This window comes from Phocoena sinus, chromosome 3 (assembly GCF_008692025.1).
Source record: "Phocoena sinus isolate mPhoSin1 chromosome 3, mPhoSin1.pri, whole genome shotgun sequence".
Lineage (NCBI taxonomy): Eukaryota > Metazoa > Chordata > Mammalia > Artiodactyla > Phocoenidae > Phocoena > Phocoena sinus.
In genome coordinates this window covers 7,005,389-7,029,460 of record NC_045765.1, presented here as the reverse complement: position 1 = coordinate 7,029,460, position 24,072 = coordinate 7,005,389, and the positions used below count along the sequence as shown (strand labels likewise).

At 57.5% G+C, this 24,072-nt stretch overlaps 3 protein-coding genes and 2 non-coding genes across 12 annotated transcripts; 1 reads left to right on the top strand and 4 right to left on the bottom strand.

Annotated features, from left to right (window-relative positions):
* Positions 1–24: 24 nt before the first annotated feature.
* LOC116752180 (suppressor of SWI4 1 homolog) lies at positions 25–7,266 on the bottom strand. 2 transcript variants are annotated; one of them, XM_032628932.1, is made up of 13 exons: positions 7,169–7,266; positions 6,910–7,080; positions 6,320–6,421; positions 6,077–6,127; positions 5,799–5,969; positions 5,057–5,133; positions 4,750–4,857; positions 4,526–4,649; positions 4,355–4,433; positions 4,106–4,235; positions 3,866–4,032; positions 3,689–3,775; positions 25–1,357 (listed from the first exon to the last, which is right to left on the bottom strand). In XM_032628932.1, exons 1-13 carry the CDS (start codon positions 7,184–7,186, stop codon positions 252–254), a joined length of 2,391 nt encoding a protein of 796 aa, XP_032484823.1. In that variant the 5' UTR covers positions 7,187–7,266; the 3' UTR covers positions 25–251. The 2 variants fall into 2 exon arrangements, with proteins under 2 accessions (XP_032484823.1, XP_032484821.1); XM_032628930.1 differs by lacking the exons at positions 3,689–3,775; positions 3,866–4,032; positions 4,106–4,235; ... (7 more) ...; positions 6,910–7,080; positions 7,169–7,266 and adding an exon at positions 3,008–3,102.
* On the bottom strand, positions 4,937–5,014 carry LOC116752437. Its single transcript, XR_004349506.1, has one exon. It is a non-coding gene; the product is annotated as a small nucleolar RNA U105B (small nucleolar RNA).
* Positions 6,190–6,275, bottom strand: LOC116752431. The gene has a single exon (XR_004349501.1). It is a non-coding gene; the product is annotated as a small nucleolar RNA SNORD105 (small nucleolar RNA).
* A 578-nt stretch (positions 7,267–7,844) lies between the features above and the next one.
* Positions 7,845–17,165, top strand: ANGPTL6 (angiopoietin like 6). Of its 7 annotated transcripts, none has more exons than XM_032628910.1 (8): positions 7,890–7,925; positions 10,147–10,337; positions 13,188–13,453; positions 13,531–14,113; positions 14,935–15,112; positions 15,675–15,862; positions 15,943–16,213; positions 16,722–17,165. In XM_032628910.1, exons 4-8 carry the CDS (start codon positions 13,538–13,540, stop codon positions 16,910–16,912), a joined length of 1,404 nt encoding a protein of 467 aa, XP_032484801.1. In that variant the 5' UTR covers positions 7,890–7,925; positions 10,147–10,337; positions 13,188–13,453; positions 13,531–13,537; the 3' UTR covers positions 16,913–17,165. The 7 variants fall into 7 exon arrangements, with proteins under 7 accessions (XP_032484804.1, XP_032484801.1, XP_032484803.1 ...); XM_032628912.1 differs by lacking the exon at positions 7,890–7,925 and adding an exon at positions 8,179–8,337 and having other exon boundaries at positions 10,249–10,337; positions 13,308–13,453; XM_032628908.1 differs by lacking the exon at positions 7,890–7,925 and adding an exon at positions 8,179–8,337.
* SHFL (shiftless antiviral inhibitor of ribosomal frameshifting) lies at positions 17,124–21,663 on the bottom strand. The gene is made up of 8 exons (XM_032628916.1): positions 21,335–21,663; positions 20,744–20,867; positions 20,507–20,556; positions 19,118–19,156; positions 18,839–18,988; positions 18,255–18,358; positions 17,954–18,108; positions 17,124–17,421 (listed from the first exon to the last, which is right to left on the bottom strand). The coding sequence occupies exons 1-8, from the start codon at positions 21,353–21,355 to the stop codon at positions 17,201–17,203; spliced, it is 864 nt and encodes a 287-aa protein (XP_032484807.1). The 5' UTR covers positions 21,356–21,663; the 3' UTR covers positions 17,124–17,200.
* Between the last annotated feature and the right edge of the window lie 2,409 nt (positions 21,664–24,072).

Below are 24,072 nucleotides of genomic sequence, written 5' to 3'. Positions count from 1 at the left end.
GCCCCCCCCACCCCCCCATCCCGTTGTGGGTTTGCTCCCTGGCCCTGCCCGGGGTTACTGCTGCGGGTGGCAATTCCTGCTGCTCTGGCTTGGGCGCTCCCTGGTCCCACTGCAGGCCTTTCCTTGGGGAGGAAGTTTTGGCTCAGGGCCTCTTGGGGGATCAGAGCCAGGGGCGTGCTGTGCTCTCAGCCTCCATTCTGCTGCTGGGTCCCAGTGTCTCGTGATGAGGAGGGGGCTGAAGATGGGCCAGGTCACGGGCTCAACTCAGGGGACTGGGGCCCCGAGGTTTTGGGGGTGGCTGTGACATTGAGGGGCAGGGCTTGGCCGGAGCACTCCGTGTTCTCTGGGGCCTGCCCCTGCCCGCAGCCAGGGCAGCGTCGGCGGCAGCAGTCCAGGCTGGGCACCACAGCCATGTAGAGCAGCGGGTGTATGCAGATGGCCAGGGGAACGAGGCCCCGTGTTACCTGATGGGCCACGTACGTCCTCCAGCCCAGCGCCGCCTTTGCCTGGGCCACACTTGCAAAGCCTGGGCAGAGGGCTCTCCAGCGCTGCCGGGCATACACGTTGAGCACCCCTGTGACGTAGTAGGGCACGTAGGAACTAGCGTAGAGGGCAATGCCACTGGCCACCAGCACCATGACGCGCATCTTGTTGGCCGCTGTCATGCCGTGGCTCTGCAGCACGGCCTGCCCGAGGGCGCCGTAGGCCACCAGGCTGAGCAGCAGCGGCAGGCCGCAGCCCAGAGCCACGAGCGCCAGGCTGTAGACCCTGTAGGCCTCAAGCTGCTTGTCATCCGCTGTCCCCAGGCACTTGATGCAGGCATCGGGCCTGTCCACAGTGCACTTGCCTTCCTGCTGTGGCCCACTCAGGTGGGAGAAGCTGAGCATGGGTGCGGCCAGCAGGGCCGCCAGTGCCCAGCCAGCGGCGCTGATGGCCCAGGCGTGCTTGGGCCGCAGTTGGCTGTGGGTGAAGAAGGGGTGGGCAATGCCCAGGTAGCGGTTGAGGCTGATGCAGGTGATGAAGATGACGCCGCCCAGCAGGTTGCAGGTGAAGAGGAAGCGCTCCAGGCGGCAGGCAGTCTCCCCGTAGCTCCAGTGTTTGGGTGGGTAGAAGTAGGCGGCCAGCGGGGGCAGCGTCAGGGCATAGAGCAGGTCGCTGACTGCCAGCTGGGCTGAGAAGATCACGGCTGGGTGCCAAGGGCGATGGTCCTGGGTGCAGAAGCGGTACAGGGCCAGGCTGTTGCCAGCCAAGGCCACCAGAAACACAGCCACCAGCATGGGCCACAGAAAGTCTTCCTGGAAACCGCTGAGGATGTGGTCAGCAGCTGCTGAGAAGTTGGCTGGGCAGTATGTGGGACCTGGGGCAGAGAGCGTTGCTGCATCAGCCCTGTCCCTGACCATGGTTCCCGCCGCCTTCAGAGTCGGAAACACTGTGACACCCACACCGGCTGTGCGCCGGGAGCCCTTTGCGGGGCATACTCCGCTGAGTACTTTTCCACACCCAGGAGCGGGGGGCCAACCACAGCTCCTTCGTACAGAGGGAATCTGTACGAAGAGGCCCAGAGGCCCAGAGCGGATAGAAGCACAGAGTCCTTCATTCAGCCTCTCTCTGTGTCCCGCACCATCAAGAACCAGCTGGAGCAAGAAGCAGGAACGCGGGCTTCCCTGGTGGCGCAGTGGTTAAGAATCCACCTGCCAATGCAGGGGACACAGGTTCGAGCCCTGGTCTGGGGAGATCCCACATGCCACTGAGCAACTAAGCCTGTGCACAACTACTGAGCCTGCGCTCTAGAGCCTGCGAGCCACAACTACTGAGCCTGTGTGCCTAGAGCTGGTGCTCTGCAACAAGAGAAGCCACCGCAATGAGAAGCCCGCCCACCGCAACGAAGAGTGGCCCCCACTCGCCGCAACTAGAGAAAGCCCGCACGCAGCAATGAAGACCCAATGCAGCCAAATAAATAAATAATAATAAAAGTAAAGGAAAAGAACCAGGGACGCATGTAACCTGGCAGTGACCACCCAGAGCCATTGGGGCCTGCGGTGGAGGAGAGGGAGCCCAGGGGAGTGTCCCACCCCACTACACAACTCCCAGTCCGATCTGTCAGTCTGTCACCCCCTTAGTGTCACCCAAGTCCAGCCCCCACCATCTACCTGTTGGCTGCACTCGGGTCTCCCTGCTCTGGCCCTCACCCATCTGTTCTCTCACATCCTCCAAAGGGCACCTGAGACAGGTCACATCCCTATCCTCCCAGCCCTCCCCGGCTTCCTCCTCACATGGAAGAAAAGCCAGCGCTCACCTTTTCGCACAAGGCCCTGCAGGAGCTATCCCTCCCACCCCACCGGCTCTCTCATTTCCCACTCCCAGCTCCCTGGGACCGTAGTGTCCTGGCTGTTCCTTAAGGCACAGCCTGCCTCAGGGCCTTTGCACTGGCTGTCACAGGCAACAGGCATCCTTAAGGCTGTCCCACTCACCTCCTCCTGGTCTGGTCCTGAGAGAGGACCTGAGATCACCCTAACGTTGTGACTGCACCCTTGGTCCCCTACCCTGCTTATATTTTTGCCACAGCTTGTCACTCCATCCGATCACTGTAAGAAAAATCCCCAGAATGTTCCCTCCTGAGGGTGGGGCAGTGCCCTGCTACTGGCTTCCCAGTGCCCAGAACAGCACCTGGGACTGAGCAGTGTGGGGGGAAGCTGAGCTCTGCAGTTGACCCTTTACACGCCCCACTCAGCCTCAACTTTCCAACCTGAGAATTGGCCTGTTCCCAGTTGGTCCAGCAGGCTGGCCAGGAGCTCTGTGCGAGGTGCATGTACCCCTTCCCTGACCCGGTCGGCTACCCCACTCTCACTTCTGCCTTCCTATCCCATCCCCCCGCCCTGGGAGGAAGTCGGTCCAGACGTGATTCTAAACCCCTTCTCCCCTCTGCCCTCCAGGAGCCGGCCGCCTCCACCCCCATGGCCCTGGATGTGTGCCTGGCTCAACCATCCCAGCAGTGCTGGCTCCTCACCTGAGGTGGTGGTGGCCGTGGCCCGCATGGCCTGCCTCTGGGTCTGCAGCCCGTGTGCTGTGCTGCACACGGTCCTTTGCTGAGCTACCAGCAGCGCTGCTGGCCCCTCCCCTTGCCAGCAGCACCTCCTTCAGCCTGCAGAGCTGGTCTGGGCACACGCCTCACTTCCACCCCCGGTTTCCTTCCTCATGACACACAATCCTCCAGAGCTGGCCCATCTGCTTGTGGGGGCCCTTGCTAGGGGCCCAGGACCCCAAGGCACCAAAGCAGGGTCAAATCTGCCCATCACCCTTGCCTGTGAAACAAGGCCCTGCACTTCCCACTGCCCAGGGTCGGGGAAATGGGCCCAGGCTTCGGGCAGAAACCAGGCCCCCCATTTCAAGCGCAGACTAAGACTCATGAGAAATCAGTTTATTAGAGGCGGAGATTAGGAAAACAGTTCTCCTTTATGAAAGGAAACCGAGGGCTGCACCTGGAGGCCCAGGAGGTGGGGAGCCCAGGGCAGCACTTCTCAGGCCCCAATCTGGGGCATTCCACCTGCCGCCCAGGCTTGGCCTCAGGCTACTCTCTTAGGTGGCCACGGTCGGCCTCGCCTGTGGTCCCGGGCAGCCCCTCTGGGTCCCACCTTGGCCTGGGCCCCCGGGTGTCTGCCCTTGGCCTTTGGAGGCCTCCGGTCACTGCCTCGGTCAGGCTTCCGTTCCTTTACCCGTCGCTTCTTGCCTGGGGGCCCGGCAGGCCGCCTCCACTTGGCTGCCTTTGGGAACATGTCTGTGGGAAGAGACTGTGTCAGGGCCACCAGGGCACAGGGACAGACAAGCCCATGGTGCCCAGCTACACTGACCCCTGCCTGCCACACACCCTCATCAGGCTCCTCGCCCACAGCCTGGCGGAAATACTCGGCCTCATCCTCCTCTTCCTCTTGCTGGCTGACCCCCTCTGCCTCTGCAGGGGCCCCGGGGTCCTCTGCATCGCTGTCCCCATCAGCCTCTGCCCGTGCCCGCTTCATGCCCGCCAGGCTCTTCTTCCTGGAGGAGGAACACTGGTCAACGTGGCAGCCTGCGCCCAGGACCCCGCCTTATCCGCCTGGCGACCACACACCTGTGGGCCTCTCGCTGCTCTCGCTTGCGCTGAACGTTCTGGGCCTGCTGGTCCTGCCTCTGGGCCTTGAGCCGCAGCTTCTCCTCCTTGGCTGCCAGGGTGGCCTGCAGTTCCTCCTCTGTTTTGTGCACTAAATGGGAAGAGACAGCCACTGAGGCCTTCACCAAGATCCAGGTGAGCCCCCCAGCACCTTGAGACCCACCTTCGATCAGGCCTCAGACCCCGGTGCCCCTCCAGCCCCGTCCTCACCAAAACTGTGGAACAGCACATTCCCTTCTCCTACACCCTCCTGGATCTTGATGAGCTGCAGTGTCATCCGAGGCCCGATCTGGAGGAATGGGGGAGGGGGTTGGGGGAGTGTGTGTCAGTCCCTCCTTGAGACTGGGGGAAGCCACCGGGCCTGCCTGGGCGGGGCCTCACCTCGGTGAGCCGCACAGCGCTCTGCTGGGCCTGCATGTTGCCGCGCCCTGCCACGGCCTGGGGCAGCACCGTGATGTTGTGCTCGCCGTCCGGCTCCGCTTCACTCTCGGACAGCCCTGCGCCCCTGTGTGGGGCACACACGGGGCTCAGCAGGGAATCCTGGGACAGCTCTGGGGCCCGCTGGCGTGCGGTGGCCCCCTGCCCCCACCCTGAGCCCTCCTCACGTGGCCAGCAGCTCACTGACGTCCTGTAAGCGACTCATGTTGGGGAACTTCTCCTGAAGAAGTTTCTTCATCCCACGACTTGCACCCACAGGGACAACCCTGATGCTACTGCGGGGGTCAGAGCGAGGGAGAACAGGGGTCAGAAGCCATGGGGTCGCGGGCCAGCTCCACCCCCCACCAACCCTTTCCACGGTCCATCGGGGCGTGTCCTTTGAAACTAAGCAATCAGAGGCTCAGCAGCAGTGCTGTCATCAGCTGCAGCGCGGGGCCACACCCGCCACCCCACCCCACCCCACCCCAGACTCACTAATGGCGGAAATCCAGCTCCTGGGAGTCAGGGTTGTAGTTGATGAGAAGGCAGCGCTTGATGGTGTTCAGGTTCACCTGGAAGGGAGAGAAGAGAAGGCATGGCACCGCGTGAGCTGCACCCAGGCCCCACTGTGTGCTGGAGCCCACGCCAAGCCCCGGCTATGGCTGCACTCCTGAAACCTCACAGTAGAAGGGCACAGAGTGCTGAGAGCACTGCAGGGATGGATGGGGCTGCAATTGGTGTCCACGGGCTACCTGGACGCTGGCTAGAAATCCTGGGTCCGAGGCCCACTGAGGCTGTCGACACCGGACTTCCTGCTGACTGGCATCTAACAAGGCTAATCTGAGATCCATTGGTGCCACGGATTAGAAGCAGGGGCCCTGCTGCCAGACAAAGTTTAAAACCTGGTCCCGCCTCCTCCCTCGCATCTGACCTGAGACTAGTGACCTCACCTGTCAGCCTCAGTTTCCCCCTCTGTGAAATGGAGCCACAACACACGCTACTCTACTCAGACCGGCACTCAACGCGCATTTAGGAAATAAGGCACTACGGGCATAGTTTTCCACCTGCCAGATGGGATGGCAGCTCACGGGGGGAGCCTCTCGCGCAGTGTCACAGAACGCCATGAGTGGGATTCGACCTCAGAACCCGGAGCTCTCAGCCTCCATGCTAGGAGGTGAAGACTGGGCAATCAACCCAAGGGCCTGTGCGTGGTTAACTGTTGCCTGGCCCAGCCCACCTTGTGCACGTTGATGGAGGGGAACAGGTTCTGGAACATGGTGGCCATGAGCTTCACGTGCATGCCGTGGGGGCCGAAGCTGTTGAGCACCAGGAGAGGAGGGTGGGCAAACTGCTGCTCGTGCATGCGGTGACGTCGCAGCGAAGAAACCACATCACGCACCAAGGTGTACTGCAGGACAGGGTGACGAGTGGATAACTGCCAAGCACACGTGGCTGGGGCAATCCCCAAACCCAGCTCCTACCCCTCGGAGGCCTCATACCACCTCTAGTCCTTACCTTGTTGATCCGGAAGGTTAAGGTAGGGCCTCCCGGGAGGCGTATCAGCTTCTACAGAAAAAAAGGATCAGTGAGGGTCAAGGTGTCCAACTAGAGAGCAGGGGGAATGGGAACCTCTGCCCATCTCTTCAGAGCGTTTACTTTGAAGCCAGAATCACGGCAGCTCAGAGGCACAAGGGGTCATCATGAGAGCTGGGGGAGGAGGAGGGGGTGGGGGAGTGAGGGGTGAGAGCATCCACTCACAAAGTAGACACTGGTCTCCGTTTTGCTCAAGATCAGGAAGTGTGTGACCCCAAGGGGCCCAGCCACTGCCACACAATCTTTCAGAGAGTTTTTCTTCCGAATCTGGAAACGACAAAAAGAAAAAGGGGTGATCACTGATATCCCCTTACTGAACAAAGCCTATACGCTTAAGCTGTTATGCCCTTTCTTGCATTTAACCCTTGGAAGAAGGGGGGAGGAGAGAAGAGTGGAATGCTCTTGGCCTCTAGAGCCAGTCAGACTTGAATCTGAGCACCGCCTCTGTCCCTCGACAGCCGGCTGAGGCCCAGACAGGTTAAGTAACTTGATCGAGGCTTTTGAGAGAAGCCAGCTTTGCTGATTCCTGAGTCCCCTCTTAACCACCAGTCCTAGGCACCCAGGCAAGCTGCGCGCGGTTCATCTGCTCGCCCTCGCTGCTGCCACTCAAAGCCCTGAGAGGCAGCTACGATGGTCCCCATAAGGGCTCCTTTCTCCAGCCAGGGAGACTGAGGCCTCGCGCGGTTTCGAGGATGGAGCCATCCCCACAGAAGACGGGGCCCACAGCGGGTGGAGATGGGCTGGGCGATGCAGACCTGCAGGCGGGTGGCGGTGAGCGGCTCCATGACCCGCCGCAAGTCCAGGCTGAGCTGCCGTACGCTGCGACCCGCGCGGCCCCGAGAGAACACGAAAGAGTGCGGCTGTGCGGCATAGGCCTCGAGGTTGCGGAGGTGCGCCTGGGCGCGCGCCCGCTTCTGGTGCCGGGACTGCGGGGGCGAGAGGCAAGAGGTGAGCACTGCGGCCACCGCCGGGACCCCACCCGCGCTGCCCGCTTTCCCGGCCGCCGCGCCTCACCCGCCCCGACTGCCCCATGCCACCGTCTCTTCCTCGAGGCCTCTTCTGCTGGCTGCTTCCGGCGCCGCACAGCTCACTTCCGGCGCCGGCGAGGCGACTACGTGAGGCGCCGCTGCGTGATGACGTCACCACATGGGCTTGCGCACCAGGTCGCGGGAAACCTCGGAGGGGTTGCTATGGAGACACCTGGTGCCTGTCTCTGTGGAAACCGGGGGGGGGGGGGGGCACGGTTCGAAATGAGCCATGGGTTCGAATCCCGCCTCGGCCATTTCCACCAGCTGTGCGATTTTGAGGCACACGTTCTCCACTCCAAGGCTCCTAAAGTATCCCAAAGTGAGGATGATCATCATTTCCTCTCTGACCCGCGAATTAAGAGCGATGATGTATGCACAGTACTTGGCACACTGGCGCCAGGCACTTGGGGACCCGAAAAGGGGATAGCACCTTGGCAGGTACTCATTTAGGCCCCAGGTCCTGAGGACCAGCTGTCCCCCGCGGGGGCCCTGTCTGCGGACGGGCTGAGGGATGGAAATTCCACATCACCTTCTGGAAATTCAGAGCAAGGCGGTAGCTTCGTGAATAATTCACCCCCTCCCAGTTTCCGCTCAAAGCCCCAGCCTTGGCCTCAGGCCTCTGGCTTCTTCCCCAGAACCTTCGGGTGGGGGGAAGAGATCCCCTAACATCTCTCTCCCTGTTCCATTTGTCTCTGTCTCCCTCTCCCCAGCTTTGAACTTGCCCAAAATTGTCTCCATCATCTGTAAGTTTCCATCTTTCTCCTCTCTCTGTCTGTCCCTATCCCCATTTCTCTCTTCTCATCTCTATCCCCATCTCCCATCTCTCTCCCGATCTCCCAGACGTTTCTCCTTCTCTGTCTCTCTGACTCTCTCTCCCTCCTGTCATCCCCTCTCCTTGACTTAGGAGGTTTCTTCTCTCTCTGCTGCCAGTGGGGGAAGCTGGAGGGGGCCCAGCGTGGCGGGGTGTGGGGGGGGGCGCCAGCCCAGGCCGGGAGCCCAGCCTGGCAGCCTCTCTCAGATCTGGGACGACCATTTCCTCCTTCAGCCCGGGAGGCCACTCGGGTTACGAGTTCAGGACTGTAGGAAATGGGAGGAGACTGCTAGTCGGGGAGGCCTTCTTACAAGTCGGAGACCCTAGCCTGGTGGGGGCTCTACGTGAGTCACTTTGTTCTGTCTGTTTTCGGCCCTGCAGGACCTGACCTGTGTGAGGATGTGAGAGTGTGTGTGGGAGATAAATGGAAACTTGCGCTGGGCTGTGGGCGGGTATCAGGGGCTCGCCGTGTGCCTGGTTTGTGTCTCTGCGCTTGCCAGCGTGTGACCATGTGTACCTGGGTGTGTACATGCTTGATGCAAATTTACAGACACGCTCAGCCCACGGGGTATTTTCCTTTAAGTCGTGGTGTGTGCGTGTGTGACCGTATTTTGTTTTTAGTTTTTGTTGTTGTTTTTTAAATTAATTTATTTATTTTTGGCTGCGTTGGGTCTTCGTTGCTGCGTGTGGGCTTTGTCTAGTTGCGTGAGCGGGGGCTACTCTTTGTTGCGTTTCGCGGGCTTCTCATGGTGGTGGCTTCTCTTTGTTGCGGAGCACGGGCTCTAGGTGCACGGGCTTTAGTAGTTGTGGCACGTGGGCTCAGTAGCTGTGGCTCGCGGTCTCTAGAGCGCAGGCTCAGTAGTTGTGGCGCACGGGCTTAGTTGCTCCACGGCACGTGGGATCTGCCTGGACCAGGGATCGAACCTGTATCCCATGCATTGGCAGGTAGATTATTATTATTATTAATTAATTAATTAATTTTTGGCTGCGTTGGGTCTTCGTTGCTGCACGCAGGCTTTCTCTAGATGCAGCGAGTGGGAGCTACTCTTTGTTGCGGTGAACGGGCTTCTCATTGTGATGGCTTCTCTTGTTGTGGAGCACGGGCTCTAGGTGCGCAGGCTTCAGTAGTTGTGGCACGTGGGATCAGTAGCTGTGGCTCGAGGGCTCTAGAGCACAGGCTCACTTGTTGTGGCGCACGGGCGTAGTTGCTCTGTGGCATCTTCCTGGACCAGGGCTCGAACCCATGTCCCCCGCATTGGCAGGCGGATTCTTAACCACTGCACCACCAGGGAAGTCCTGTGACCACATTTTGAACACATAGTTGCTTCCTAAATCTGTGCTATTTCCAGTTGTGTCTTTATTTATTTATTTTTTTTGACTGCACCACGCGGCTTGTGGGATCTTAGTTCCCAGACTAGGGATCGAACCTGGGCCCCAGCAGTGAAAGCGCTGAGTCCTAACCACTGGACCCCCAGGGAATTCCCTCCAGTTATGTTGTTGTAATTGTCTGTGCCGGGAAAATCCACAGACACACACACATACACATATACACACACAGATTCCATCTGTCTATCTTTGCTGCTTTGTGCAGTGGTTTGCATGTCTCATTGGGTATCCGTGTGTCTTTGTGCTCTACTGTTATGTGCACACACAGAGGTGTGTGTATGACTGTTGTGGTATATGTGTGTGAGTTTTGGAGCCATGTTACCTGGGCCGAATACCATTGCCGATCCTTTCTTTGGCTGTGTGACTACAGGCAAGTTGCTCACCCTCTCTGAGGCTCCGTTCTCTGCTGTAAAATGTGGTTACATACAGAAACCAGCTCTGGTTGCTAGGATTAAATGAGATACAAAATGTAGAGTTTAGAGTCATGCCTGACAGGCTGCAGGTGCCGCTGATATTCGCTACTGTTGTTCTCTGTGGTGTGTGTGAGTGTGTGTGTGTGTGTGTGTGTGTGTGTGTGTGTCTGCCTGTCTATGTCTGAGGCTGGGATCCACCCAGCCTCCCTGGGCCTGCAGCCTCCCATGCTCTGTGCTGTGCTGTGGGGGGAATGTCCAGGGCACTGAACTGTGTTATCAGGCTCTGGTGGCCTGGGCAGGAGGGTCTGGCAATTCTGCCTCAGTTCTCACATGGGAAATGCTAAATATTTACAGTTTGGAGCTCCTGGGCTCAGCATCACCGCTCTAGTCCCAGGCTCTGGGTGGTTACCAAGCCTCCTCCCGCCTGCTCTCCCACCAGCCTCTCCCCTTCTCCAGTTCAGAGGCCCTGCTGGACCTTCAGCTCCTCCTCGGACTTCTTGTGTCTGCTGCGGGCCTTGCTGAACTCAGGGTCTTGGTCGTGAGAGGTGAGAGCGCAGGAGGGTGGGAGGGCAGGTGGAGGCTGAATCTGTCTGTTGGGAAACCTGGGCCTTGGTTTGGCTGGGGGACTCCCCAGACCTCCTCTTTACTCCAGGCTGAGATCCTGGAAGGCAGTGGGTGTTACACACACTCTAGTTCAAACGGGTTTGGTCCATCCCTGTTGTGGAGGGCCTGATGTCTTTGGGCGGCGGGCGGCAATGAGAGGACCCTGCTCTGCCCTTGGTAGCTAGTGCTTGGGGTGTGAGTACAGTAGTGAATATGCCTTTCTCCAGCACAGAACCCTCCATGATTCCCACATGACTCAGAGTAAAACCCCAAATCCTCCTCAAGGTTCACAAGGCCCTGCACACTTTGCCCCCATCACTTCCTCCTGCTCTCCGCCTCACTCATTCTGTTGCAGCCTTACAGGCTTCCCTGCTATTTCTTGGGAATATCAAGTAAGGTTCAACCTCAGGGCCTTTGCACTTGCTGTTCCCTCTGCCTGAATGCTCTTCCCTTTCTCTCTCTTCCTTCAGGTCTTCACTCAAGTGTCATCTTCTCAGTAATGTCTGACTCCTCTATTTAAAATGCACCCGCAGTCCAGGTCTCCCACCCCCTTCCCTGTTTTTCTACTAAGCACTTACATCTGTTTTCCCAACCTGCTCCACAAGGGCAGGGGTTTTGTCTGTGTTGGTCACAGCTGTGTCCCCATCTCCTGGAACAGCTCCTGACACACAACAGGTGCTCAAGGAATGCTTGTAGAGTGTGTGAACAAGGCAATGTGTGTGACAATGAAGCCTGCAGGACATGCGCCTGTGTGGCCACCAGGATGTGTGGGTTTGGAATATGGTGGATCTTGGCGCGGACAGGGCCAGCATGTGGACATGTAGAACATTTTCTTAATGTTGGCATGTGCATGTGGGAGGGATGTGTTTCCCCATCAGACAGCCTGCAAGTGTGTGAACCCCAGGAATGAAGACAATGGAGGCCCGCGTGTGGATCCTGCAGGGCCGCGGGTTGGTGGCCACAAGTATACAGCTCACCTGTGGGAGCCAGGGAACACCTGGCGGGGGCGGGGTGTGTGGGCAGACCTGGGGCATGTGGGTGTTGCGGGGTGTGTGTGACGCCTGGCACTGTTTTAGGCACTGCGGACAGAGCAGTGAACAAAACCCAGGCTCAGCCTCTGGGAGCTTATGTTTTGGTGGAGGAATTCAGATCATAAACAATGGCAAACAGACAAGGCGATTGCAGAGTGATAAATGCTAAAATGAAATAGATGGACTGTGCTAGGGCGTGCCCAAGCAGGGGCAACTCTAAATGGGGTAGTCAAAGAGGGCTTCTTCTTTTTTTTTAAATTTATTTTTGGCTGTGTTGGGTCGTCTTTGCTGCATGCGGGCTTTATCTAGTTGCGGTGAGCGGGGGCTACTCTTCGTTGTGGTGCGCGGGCTTCTCATTGCGGTGGCTTCTTTTGTTGCAGAGCACGGGCTCCAGGAGCATGGGCTTCAGTAGTTGTGGCACGCGGGCTCGGTAGTTGTGGCTCCCACGCTCTAGAGCACAGGCTCAGTAGCTGTGGCACACGGGCTTCGTTGCTCTGAGGCATGTGGGATCTTCCCAGACCAGAGACTGAACCCGTGTCCGCTGCATTGGCAGGCAGATTCTTAACCACTGTGCCACCAGGGAAGTCCCTCAAAGAGGGCTTCTGAGGAGGAGACAACTGAGCTGAGACCTGAATAAGGAGAGACAGGGAGCTGTGATAAATTCAGGGAAGAATATTCCAGGCTGCGGAAACAGCAAGTGCAAAGGCTCTGAGGCTGGAGGGTCCCTTGTGTGTCTGAGGAACAGCCAGGCCAGGGTGCCTGAAGCAGAGTGAGCGCGGTGGGTGGGAGGGTGAATGGGAGGAGGGGAGGGCAGGGAGGGGCCTGGGCAGAGCATGCAGGGCCTTGTGGGCTGCAGGGAGGACTTGGGCTTTTCCTCGGAGTGAGGAGGAAGCCACAGAGGTCCTGAGCAGAGGAGGAGGGACGTGACCTGACTTGGGTGTTCACGGGTATCCTCTGGCCACTGTGGGAGAAACAGAGCAGAGGTTGAGGATGGAAGCCTGGAGACCTGGCAGGCAGCTGCTCTAAGGAAATCCAGATGGTGTATTGAGCTGGGATCATGGGAGGGAGTGAGAATGGGGGGGAATGTGGAGGAATTCAGGGTCTAAACACAACAGCTGATAGGCCTGGCTGATGGGTTCCATCTGCCATGAAGAGACATGAATGACTCTGGAGTTTTGGTCTGAGGACATGGGAAATAGGGTGTCCGCTACTAGACTGAGTTAGTGAGACTTTCTGCTCATCTCCCCTCACCCGCCCCCCCCCCACCCCACCCCCCCGCCACCTGTTTCCCCATGGCTTCTGCTCCAGTCTCCTCCAGGTTCCTTTAATACATCAGGCATGGTCCAACCTCAGGGCCTTTGCACTTTCTATTCCCCCTGCCAGGGACCTCTTTTCTCCCAGATACCCCCATGGTTTCCTCCCTCACCTCTTTTAGGTCTTTGTTCAAAACTGTCACCTCTTCCAGTCTTCCCTCCTCTCAAATTGCCCCTGCACATATCCCCAAATCTCTGTCTTTTACTGGTTGTTTTTTTTTTTTTTGTAGTTGTTTGTTTCTTTGGCCGCGCCGTGCAGGTTGCGGGATCTTAGTTCCCAGACTAGGGATCGAACCCCGGCCCTTTGCAATGGAAGCCGGGAGTCTTAACCACTGGACACCCAGGGAATTCCCCTCTGTCTTTTACTAAAAGTACCTTTTATCTTTAGTACCTAGGGCTGTCTAATACACTCAATTAATTCTAAGTTTATTTGGTCCTTGCTCACCAGGGCAGGGATTTTTGTGTTTTGTTCCCAACTGTATTCCCAGCGCGTAGAACTGAGGCCAGCACACAGTTAGCACTCAGAGAATGCTTGCTGAATGAATGGACGAGACACACTGACCCGCAGGGCGCCTGGAACTCAGTGGGGAGGCCAGAGCTGGATTCTATTGGCGTATCTCCAGCCTCGGGACTGGGAAAGGGATGGAGGCGGGCGTGTGTGGACCCTGATCTACGCAGGTGTACACCTGTGCATTCCCACGTGGGACCACATAGGTATGGCCCAGCTTGTGTGTCGGGGGTCGAGCCTGGGTTCCGGGGCCCCCTCCTTCCCGTTCACCCTCTGCCTGCAGGTCCGCCATGTCGGCACCCCGGCTGCTCACGATGCAGCTGCTGCTCTTGCTGGACGCTTGGTGGGAGCGCGCAGCCGCCCCGCGCTGCACCTACACCTTCGTGCTGCCCCCGCAGAAGTTCACAGGTGCCGTGTGCTGGAGCGGGCCGGCGGCTCCGCGCCCAACTCCGGAGGCCGTGAACGCCAGCGACGTGGCGGCACTGCGCGTGCGAGTGGGCCGCCACGAGGAGCTGCTGCGCGAACTTCAGCGGCTGGCGACGGCCGACGGCGCTGTAGCCGGCGAGGTGCGCGCGCTGCGCAAGGAGAGCCGTGGCCTCAGCGCGCGCCTGGGCCAGCTGCGCGCGCAGCTGCAGCACGAGGCGGGCCCGGGGGCGGGGCTAGGCCTGGGGGCGGAGCCTGCCGCCGCGCTGGCGCTGCTTGGGGAGCGTGTGCTGAACGCCTCGGCCGAGGCGCAGCGCGCAGCCGCCCGCTTCCACCAGCTGGACGTCAAGTTCCGCGAGCTGGCACAGCTGGTCAGCCAGCAGAGTGGCCTCATCTCCCGCCTGGAACGCCTGTGCCCGGGGAGTGCGGGCGGGCAGCAGCAGGTAACTCTGAAACTATCTCCCTTCCCAAATAGCAGCCACTTCTTGTGAGCATCTTCAGTAGATGGGCCCCCTGAAACCCCATGCCCTTTTTTTTTTTTTTTTTTTGGCCCCGCTGCGGGGCATGCGGGATCTTCGTTCCCCGACCAGGGATCGAACCCGTGCCCCCTGCAGTGGAAGCACCGAATCTTAACCACTGGACCGCCAGGGAAGTCCCAACCCCACGATTCTCAGTTCCGAAATACAAAAAGCTCCAAAAACGGACCCCTACCTCTTCCCCAGTAACTCATTTGGGTCAAAACGCAACTGGTAGCTACTTCAAGTCTTTACTTATCTACCTAATATGAATACCCATAGGATCCTATAATCAAGCATATTATTAATATGTGATAAAGACCAAAGACCTCGTTGGGGGTGTTAGGTAATATAAAGGTAGACCCTGCATTACTGTTTCTAACTCCTGCTATATTATTCTAAATTCTGGACTATGTCTCACCTTAGGTTTTGAATAAGCAATTGTTGCTTTGTGACAGTACCTAACTTACAGGGTTGTTGGGAGGATTCAGTAAGTTAATAATATTGGATGTACTCATATTATCCCTACTTCACCGAAAAGTTTGAAGGCACAGATCGGTTAAGCTATTAACACCAGACCAGGAGTTTAAGCCCAGCTCTGTTTCTTCTTGACTACTAGAGCTAGGCTTGGGAAGATCAACACACGCCCCTGCTTGATCTTCCCATCTGGGTGCTAGGAGATTTACGAGCCCAGAGCGTCCTGGGATAAGGGTTAGTGCAATCACATCTAACTCTCTTGGTTACCCCAGGTCCTGCCACCGCCCCTGGTGCCTGTGGTTCCAGTCAGTCTGGTAGGTGGCACCAATGACACCAGCAGGAGGATGAACTCAGCCCCAGAATCCCAGAGAGACCAGACCCTGAGACAGCAGGGGCCCTTGGCCTCTCCTGTGCCCTCAGGGCACCCTGCTGTCCCTACCAAGCCAGCAGGTAAGACAAGGGCGGGGCTGTTGGGGGTGTGAGGAGCCAGGAGATTCCCCGTGCAGCATGAATAGAGGGAAATATGAGTCAGGACTTTAATGCCAGATTCCTCTCATGCTGGGGGGCCTGGAGGAAATGATGCTTTTATCCTGATAATGGAGCAGGGAGATATGGCTCTTACTTTGATAAACACCAAAATTCTTACTATGGTGTGAAAATAAGAGAGGTACTCTTACTTTGACAAGAGGGCAGGGGATTCAGGACTTTGAATTCTCACTTTGGTGAGAATTTGAGGGAATTCAGAGGGCCATGTTCAAGACCTCTATTCTGATGAGGAGACCATAGAAGGAGAATTTAAGAATCCCAGGCTCCACATTTGCTTTAGTGAGAGAAGAATGACTTAGAGTCTTATTTAGGTAAGAAAAGGGGTATTGGGGCTCTTATTCTGGAGAGGGGATAGGAGAGGCAGTTCGACTGTTCTGGTAAGGGGACCAGTGAGAATCAGGACTCTTACTCCAGTAAAGGGTTGACTGGTCCAGGTTGTGCCTGTCCCATATCCCTGTGCCCGCAGGCCCATGGCGGGATTGTGCAGAGGCCCGCCAGGCAGGCCATGGACAGAGCGGAGTGTATGAGCTACGAGTGGGCCGGCATGTGTTGTCAGCATGGTGTGAGCAACAGCTGGAAGGTGGAGGCTGGACTGTGATTCAGAGGCGGCAAGATGGCTCCGTCAACTTCTTCACTACCTGGCAGCACTACAAGGTGAGCACAGGTGGGTGGGGGCAAGGCTGGGCAGGGGAAGGGGACCTGCTGCTGACTCCCTGACTTTCCTGCCCTGCCAGGTGGGCTTTGGGCAGCCTGATGGGGAATACTGGCTGGGCCTTGAACCTGTGCATCAGCTGACCAGCCATGGGGACCATGAGCTACTGGTGCTCCTCGAGGACTGGGGAGGTCGCGGGGCACGTGCCCACTATGATGGTTTTTCCCTGGAGCCTGAGAGTGACCACTACCGCCTACGGCTTGGCCATTACCACGGAGATGCTGGAGACTCTCTATCCTGGCACAATGACAAGCCTTTCAGCACCGTGGATAGGGACCGAGACTCCTATTCTGGTAAAGAGCTCTCATTCTGGTGGTGGTGGTGGGGAGGGAGTAGGAGACTGTTAGTGAGGAAATGAAAGGGGGTGGGGTAAGACTTTCCTCTGGTAAGGATCAGGATAAACAGGAGAGTGGAGGACAGGACTCTTATTCTGGTGAGGGGGTGCGGAGTCCAGATTCATTCTCTGATGAGGCAGTAAGAGTCAGGACTCCTGCCTTTGTGAAAGGTGGTGGTGGGGGGTGGGGGGAATAGGGGGAGGTATGAGAACTAGGACTCTTATTCTAGAAAGGAAGTAGAGAAGGTTGTTTTCCCTGATAAAGGAATGAGAGGTAAAGCTCCTAGTTTGCAGAAAGGATGGCGAAAATGTGACTTATACTTTGGTAAGGGGATAAGGAAGGAATTAAGGCTATTACTCTGAAGAAGGTATGGGGACAGAGGATGCCTGGCAAAAGCCTTGTACTAATGAGGTGCTGGTGGAGGCTTTTATTCTGGTGAGAAGACATGGATTCTCTCTTCCCTCAGGTAACTGCGCCCTGTACCAGCGGGGAGGCTGGTGGTATCATGCCTGTGCCCACTCCAACCTCAATGGTGTGTGGCATCGTGGTGGCCACTACCGTAGCCGTTACCAGGACGGCGTTTACTGGGCCGAGTTTCGTGGTGGGGCTTACTCTCTCAAGAAGGCTGCCATGCTGATCAGGCCCCTGAGGCTGTGACCATCTGTTCATCTGTCCCCCAGGTCACAGGGGATGTGTGTCCGCAGGAGCCCAAGTTGTCCTGGCCACACCTCCTTTGTGACTCAGTGTGTGCCGCGTCCCACAGACCTCTTCTCGTTGTGGATCTGCTCCCCAGGACCCTGAAAACAGGACCCAGGAATCCCCCTGCCAGCATCTTGGACCCAGACGGCTCCCCAAGGGCATTTAGATCTCCGTTTGAGCTCGTATTTTATAACAACACAAAATATGCACAGACCGTGTCTGGTTTGCATCTGCACCTGGCAGGGGTCACTCCCCGTGCCCGCCCTCGTCCTCCTCCTCTTCCTCCTCCTCCTTCAGGTCCTCCAGAATGAGGTTGTCCAGGTCTTCCAGGAGTCCCCCCTGGCTCAGGCAGGTGGCCACAGTGGAGCCACTGCTGATGTGGAGGTTGCTGGGGTGCAGGACTTTAGGCAGGTGGTTCTGCTTCCGACTCTTGGGGTGTGCGCAGGACGTCCCAGGCACGTGGGGCTCTGGGGAGGGAGAGGTTCTGAGGTCGTGGGGCTTGAGGCCACGGGGGGCTCTGGGGAGGGGAGGGGCTGAGGCTACAGGCTCTGGGGCCAGAGCTACAGGAAATTCAGAGGTGAAAGTCACAGGTGTTGAAGCCACAGGAGACCCAGGGACATGGGCATCACCTGAGACTACAGAGGACACAACAGGAGCCAAGAACACAGAGACCACAGGGGCAGAGTCCACAGGACACTGGGGTGTGGGCCACCAGAGTGAAACCACAGAACTTTATGTGAGGAGACATGGAAGGTGGATGACGCCATGGGAGGTGGGTGTTAGGAGGGGCAGGGGTCCTGAGTGACCCGGAGGTGAGGAGGCTGGAGGCCTGTGGAAGATGTGGAAGGAGGGGCCGTTGCAGTGGGAGATGAAAAGGCCTCCAGGACTGAGGCCTTAGGAGGTATGCGGAAGAAGCAGGCAGAGACCTTGGTTCTTAAAGGCTCAGAGATGTATGCCCGGAATGGGGGGGTGGGCCATGGGGACACGCCAGGCCCTCACCTCGCCGATTGTAGCAGTCCTCAGCTGAGCAGGAGTGGGTGTGGGTGCTGCGGCGATCTGTGTCCCGGTCCCAGCGTGGAGGGAGGATCCGTGTCAGATCCACGGGGAAGCCGCACCCGTAGCAGGGGGACCGGGACCCCATCTGTGCCCAGCCCCTGGGGGCGGGCAGGGCCGTGAGGGTCCAAGGGCCAGCTGGGCCAGGGTGGGGCCAGGGCAGGGTGGGGCAGGGCTGGGGTGGGGCAGGGCCGAGGATGGGAGGTGGGGGTGGGGTCAGCGCCCTCACCGGAAGTTGTGCCCTCACCGGAAGTTGTGCCGACATCTCGGGCAGTGGAACTCAGCCACGCCCCACATCTTATCACTGGGCACCGGCTCGTAGCGCTTCCGGCATTTCCTGCATCTGGACACCTGGGGGTGCGGAGAGAGGGGCAGGCTCGCTGTCAGAGGTGAGCAGTGATAGCCTGATGTTAGCCAGATCGAGATTTACACTATGGAAATTGGCAAACACTGTAAATCTGGGGGTGCCTCTGCCCCACGAGAGCCGGTTATTAGGCATTTACCAGAAGCATACCACTGGTCAGGGGGTTCAGAAGCCAGATTTGGGGTTGTGGTTTGGGAGTCAGGTTTGATTTCTGTGGTAGCTGTCAAACTGTGTAGTCAGAGGTCAGGCTCCGGCATAAGAGTTGAGCTTCTCAAGTTGAATGTCAAGTTGAAAAGTCCAGCTCAGTGGGTTGGGGTTAGGGTCTGAGATTGGGGTTGATCTCTGAGGTTGCAGGTCCGGGGTTGGGCTCTCAGAGGCTGATGTTCTTGGGTCAGAGGTTTGGACACTGAGAGTGGGGCTTTGGAGTGGAGCCGGGACAGAACCAAGGTCAGAGGTTGGGTTATCACCTCCTTCCGCTGGGGCACGCGGCGCCACCAGACATGGTCACAGGAGGAGCAGGCGAACTGCCGGTCCACGGCAGGGATGAGGTCTTCCTGGGCACGTTGGAACATGCGTAGGTTGGCTTCTGTTAGTGGCAGGAGCGAGGTCGCCACCGCCTGCAGAATGGAGAGGGTGGTCAGCCCTCTTCTCCCCTTCCTGCCCCTACAATGTCCCTCCTCCTCACCTATGAACACCCCAATGGATGTCCTCCCTGCTTACCTCCCTGTCCCACATCCTGGACTCACCTGGATGTCCCGGTCCTGCTTCATGTCCTCTGGGGGGTCCTGGGTGGAAACACCAGGGGCAGAAACTGGAGATGTGGTTCACGCCTCTTTTCTGGGGGTGGGGCTTCTGCACGGGGAGGGTTCTGGCCCCATATAAGAGTAGAGTGTCCCTAACTCAGGAGGAGTTGATTGAGCAGCATGCACTTCCTGAGGGCAGGATGTGTGACCTCAGTGGTCCTTATAGCAACCCTGGGAGGTGGGCACACCTGTCATCCCCATTGCTCACACGGGGATACTGAGGCCCAGCGCCGGGAGAGGGCTTGCCTGAGATTACCCTGAGTGAGCATGGCGGACCCCATGCTCCCTTCCTGCCAATGAATGCCACACACTTGCTGGCATTGTGAGAGGTCACCTCTTTGAGGCCATGCTGCTTTAGGTTAAGTGCTTGAGCTCCGGATTCAGATGGATGCAGGTTGAAACCCTGGCTTCATCACTTCCAGCTGTGGGGGTGTGGCCAAGCCACTCCTCCTAATGAGGGACATCTAAGAGCCCAGGTTCTGACTCTTGGTGGCCTGGGTTCAAATCCCAGCTGCCACCTGCATTCAGCAGGAACCGGGTGAGTGACGTCATCACCCTGTGTCTCAATTTTCTCATCTGTAAAATGAACGTGATAAGTAATAGGACCTGTCTCACAGGACCTGTGGCAATGAAGTAAGTCAACAGGTAATATTCCTGGAGTCCTGCCACAGGGGAAGTGCTCAATCAATGATACTCTTTGCTATTTTTATCATACTCATTATATGTATATAAATGTTAAGGGTATAATACGTACTTTATTATACTCTTTAACAACTCTGTGCTGGGTGTTTCAGGCAGGCCAACCGGTACGCCAGCCACCAAAGCCATCTAAGGGGCAAAGTGGCCATGCAAAGCCTTTCATTCATTCATTCATTCATTCACATGGGCTCCCCTGCCCCTCTCTCCTCTCTGTTCTCCTGCTCATCCCAGCCTGTCTGTATGTTCCTTTTGTCATGCCACCCCTCTTCCAGGAAGACCCTCTCCAACCCCTCCCCTTCCCAGAGGTCACTCCTCCTTAGTCTTGAAGAACTTGGTACCACCTCCTCCAGGAAGCTTTCCCTGATCTCTTTGGCTCCTCTATAACGACAATCCTGATTCGTTTCACTGCTTAGTTTCTTGTCTCTCTCTTCCATTTAATACAGTCAGCATGTAATGAGCATCTACTGTGTGCAGGCTCCCTGGCCAGATACACGACTGAGAGGTGCATAAGTGAATGAGGCTAGACCATGAGTTGTGGACTGTCAAGGCACAGAGGGGGCTCACCATGGATGAGCCTGACCCTTCTGTTCTCCCTCCCCTTACCACATCTTTTGAGGGGAGGGCGCAGTTTACCTGGGCATCCAGGTCATTACTCAGTTCCTGTCCATCTTTCTGCTTTACCCCTGGTGGGGAGAGTAAGTGTAAGTGAAAGGCCTTTGAAAGATCTTGTGGGAGTTTCAGGGCCCGAACCCGATACAGACCACCCCCCAAAGAGATTATCTCATCGCCTCTTCCTACCCTCAGCAGAGACCACACCCCCTCCCCGCTCCCCAGCGGAACCCCCTGCAGGCAGGACCCCCGCCTGCTCACCGTACACGATGGAGCGCCCCACTCCGGTATGGTCGCTGCCAAACTTCCTCATCAGAGTCCCCGCCTTCTTGGAGGATACCTTCCCATGAAACTTCTCCCGGAGGCGCCGGACGCTCTTCTCCAGCTGGGGTGGGGAGACAGGGGCTCAGATGGAGGAAGGAGAGGCGCGATTGCCCCTCCCCCATCCCTAGGCATCCTTTTTCACGGCCTGAACTTGACCCTTGGTTTTAGCCTCCGCACCCCACCCCCCCAATCCCTCTACTGCATTTCCTGGAAAAAGCCAAAGTCCCCACAGGGCACTGGGGGAGGGAGCGGACTAAGGCGAACGTCCCAGGCTAAGGGAGGAGGCCGGCCAGGTAACCCCTGGCCTCTGACCCTTGACCCAGCAGCCCCCGCTTTTCCTCGAGGAGGCCGCATTTCGCTCTGGGGCATGTGGCGGTCACTCTCCTTTCTGAGGGGGACGAGTGCCAGCCTGGGGGAAGGTCTAGGTTTCGGATGGAGTCCCCAGGAACTGCGAAGCCCCCTCCGCGTCCCCCGGCTCCTCCCCAGCATCTCTCGCGGGCCCCCGGCCCAGTTGTAGCCTTCTCCTACCTCCACACCTTCCTGAGACATGGTGGCGGCGCCGGTCCCCGCGACGGTCCGCACTGGGAGCTCAGCGCCCCCCTACCTGGGCGCGCCCGTCTGTCCAGCTGCCTCTCAGGGCAGGGGGCGGGGCCTCCAGGCCGGCTCCGCCCTTCCTTTCCAGCCCTCCGTTTCGCTTTCGATTGGAAAGAGGGGGGACGGGGCGCGCTGGCTCCGCCCTGGCTCCACCTCTGCTCTTGCGCCCCAAACCCAGGCGGGCGCCCCCGATCTGCACCCTGCGGCGGAGCGCGCAGACCTCGGGCGGGGGAGGCGGCGCGGCCTCTGCAGTCGGTCACATGTCCCCACGCTGCGCGGGGTCCGCGTCTTCACGTCCCTCGTGGGGGCGGGGCCGCATCTGAAGGCCGCGGTGTGTTTCCCGGCCCCCGCTAGCTCGTGCTCCCCCAGTCCATCGCTCTGTCCCCTCCTCTCCCCCAGGAATCAGGCGCTAATTAGGACCTGGACCCCTTTCTCACTTTGAGCCTCTTACCTCGCCACGTCCCCTCTCTGAACCTCAGTTTACTCCTCTGTAAGATGGGGATGATGATAGTGGCTACATCCTGGAGTGTGTGTGTGTGTGTGCGCGCGTGTCCGCGCGCGTGCGTGTGCCAGGATTCGAGTCCCCGGGTAGAGCACTTAGTAGCTCCTGGCATGCTGTAGACATTCAACTAGTCCCTGGGCCACCTACTATGTGCAAAATATGAAGGGGCAGGCAGTTGGCGGGAAGGAGGAGGTGCTTGCTAAAAATACTGATTCCTGGTCCCTAGCCGTTCTGCAGAATCGGGCTGTCTAGGGGTTCCAGGGGATTTGCACTGTAAAACGTAAGATTGAGAACCCCGGGGGGGGGGGCCAGGACAATTTTAACCCAGCAAGCGGGGGAGGGGCTCTGTCCCAGCCTTGCCGCATCAGAAATGTCTTCTTGGAGGAGTCCTGGAAGTGTGAAGTCTCAGCAGGTGAAGAATGGAGTGGGGGAAGGAAGCAGCTAGCCGTGCAAAACCCCCAGAATCAAGAGAGTCTAGCGCTTTAGGCCAGGGCTTCTCAACCTCAGCAATATTGGCATTTTGGGCTGGATGGTTCTCTGTGGTGGGGGCCTGCCGTGTGCATCGTAGGATGTTTAGCAGCATCCCTGGCCTCAACCCACTAGATGCCAGTGGCACCCCTGCCCCAGTCATGACAGCTGAAAATGTCTCCAGACGTTGCCAAATGTCCTCTGGGGGTGGCAAAATTGCATTAGGATAAATGACTCCTAAAACTGTTTTTCTTTCTTTCTATTTTTTTTTTTTTTTTTTTTTTGTGGTACGCGGGCCTCTCACTGTTGTGGGCTCTCCCGTTGCGGAGCACAGGCTCCGGACGCAAAGGCTCAGCGGCCACGGCCCACGGACCCAGTCGCTCCGCGGCACGTGGGATCCTCTCGGACCGGGGCACGAACCCACGTCCCCTACGTCGGCAGGCGGACTCTCAACCACTGCGCCACCAGGGAAGCCCCTGAAACTGTTTTTCAACATGCACCTCTATCAGTAAAAATGTTGAAGCTCAACCCCCAGAGGGATATTTGTTTATAAATTATATACAAATACAGTTATACTAAGAGATTCTGTAGATCACTTTATAATAATGTATTTATTACATAATGATATTCCTTAGCAAACTTTAAAAAAACGATTAAAAAAATGTTCTAATGTTTTCTACCTGAACCCCAAAGTTTTGTTTGTGGGGTCTATGCACCCCTCCCTGGGATGCATGTAAACAGTTCATGGTTCTTTGTGCTGAGTGGTGGGATTTCAGGCAGGGAACGGGGGGTGGTATAGGCAGCGCAGAGGACCTGGGATTTTATCCTGAGGGAAGTGGGGAGACGTGGAGGGGCTCTCCCAGTATAGTTGCCAATTACTACTTACCCAGTGGAGGGGGAGGTCACAGCTACGTCCCACCCCTTGGTCAGGGTGGGCACAGAGCAGGCAGGAAACAGGTGGGAGTCTGATCCAGCCCCTGCACAACTCAGGTCTGCTAGATTCTCATCCTAATGGCCACCACAGTGAGAGCTTACTCTGTGCCAGGCACTGTTCCACTGTGGACGCAGCATCAAAGAAAACAAAGATCCCTGCCCACGTAAAGCTAGCATTCTAGTGGGGGAGACAGACAAGAAACAAATATGTAATAGGATAGGAGAGAATACATGCCAGGATGAAAAATGAACTGGGGCAGGGAGATGGGTAAAGGGAGTTTAGGGAAGCCTGCAGGAAGTAACATCTGAGTGGAGACCTGAAGGATGTGGGAGAAGAGAGTTCCAGGTAGAGGTGGGAGCCTGGGACTCTTGTTACCAGGTGTTGTAGTTCTCTGTTGCTGCATAACAAATTATCCCCAAATGTTCTGGCTTAAAACAATAAACACTTATCAGTTCATACGGTTTTTGTGGGTCGGGAATCCAGCAATGGCTTTACTGAGCTTTCTGGCTCAGGGTTTCCATAAGGTCGTAGTCAAGGTGTTGACTGGGGCTGCAGCCATCTGAAAGTTTGACTGGGGCTGGAGGATCTTGCTTCTGTGGTGGCTCACTCACATGACTGGCAGGTGGGTGCTGATTGTTGGAGGGATGCCTCAATTCCTCCCTACTTGGGCTGTTTGTGCTTGATACGCCCAACCTGGCAGCTGGCCTCCACAGAGCAAGCAACCCAAGAGAAGGAGAGCCAGGTGGAAATTGTATATCTCCAAGACCT

What these genes read in the sequence shown, in the direction of transcription:
- LOC116752180 (XM_032628932.1), bottom strand. An exon ending in GCGCTGTGCGGCTCACCGAG is followed by an intron (nt 4,434 to 4,525) that starts GTGAGGCCCCGC and finishes CCATTCCTCCAG; the next exon opens with ATCGGGCCTCGGATGACACT. An exon ending in GGAACGGAAGCCTGACCGAG is followed by an intron (nt 1,358 to 3,688) that starts GCAGTGACCGGA and finishes TCTCTGCCCCAG; the next exon opens with GTCCCACATACTGCCCAGCC.
- ANGPTL6 (XM_032628913.1), top strand. Translation starts at nt 13,538, where the DNA reads ATGTCGGCACCCCGGCTGCTCACGATGCAGCTGCTGCTCTTGCTGGAC. An exon ending in GTGCGGGCGGGCAGCAGCAG is followed by an intron (nt 14,114 to 14,934) that starts GTAACTCTGAAA and finishes TGGTTACCCCAG; the next exon opens with GTCCTGCCACCGCCCCTGGT. An exon ending in GGACCGAGACTCCTATTCTG is followed by an intron (nt 16,214 to 16,721) that starts GTAAAGAGCTCT and finishes CTCTTCCCTCAG; the next exon opens with GTAACTGCGCCCTGTACCAG.
- SHFL (XM_032628916.1), bottom strand. Translation starts at nt 21,355, where the DNA reads ATGTCTCAGGAAGGTGTGGAG. An exon ending in GCGTGCCCCAGCGGAAGGAG is followed by an intron (nt 18,359 to 18,838) that starts GTGATAACCCAA and finishes CCGCACCCCCAG; the next exon opens with GTGTCCAGATGCAGGAAATG. An exon ending in GGACTGCTACAATCGGCGAG is followed by an intron (nt 17,422 to 17,953) that starts GTGAGGGCCTGG and finishes CTCCCTCCCCAG; the next exon opens with AGCCCCACGTGCCTGGGACG.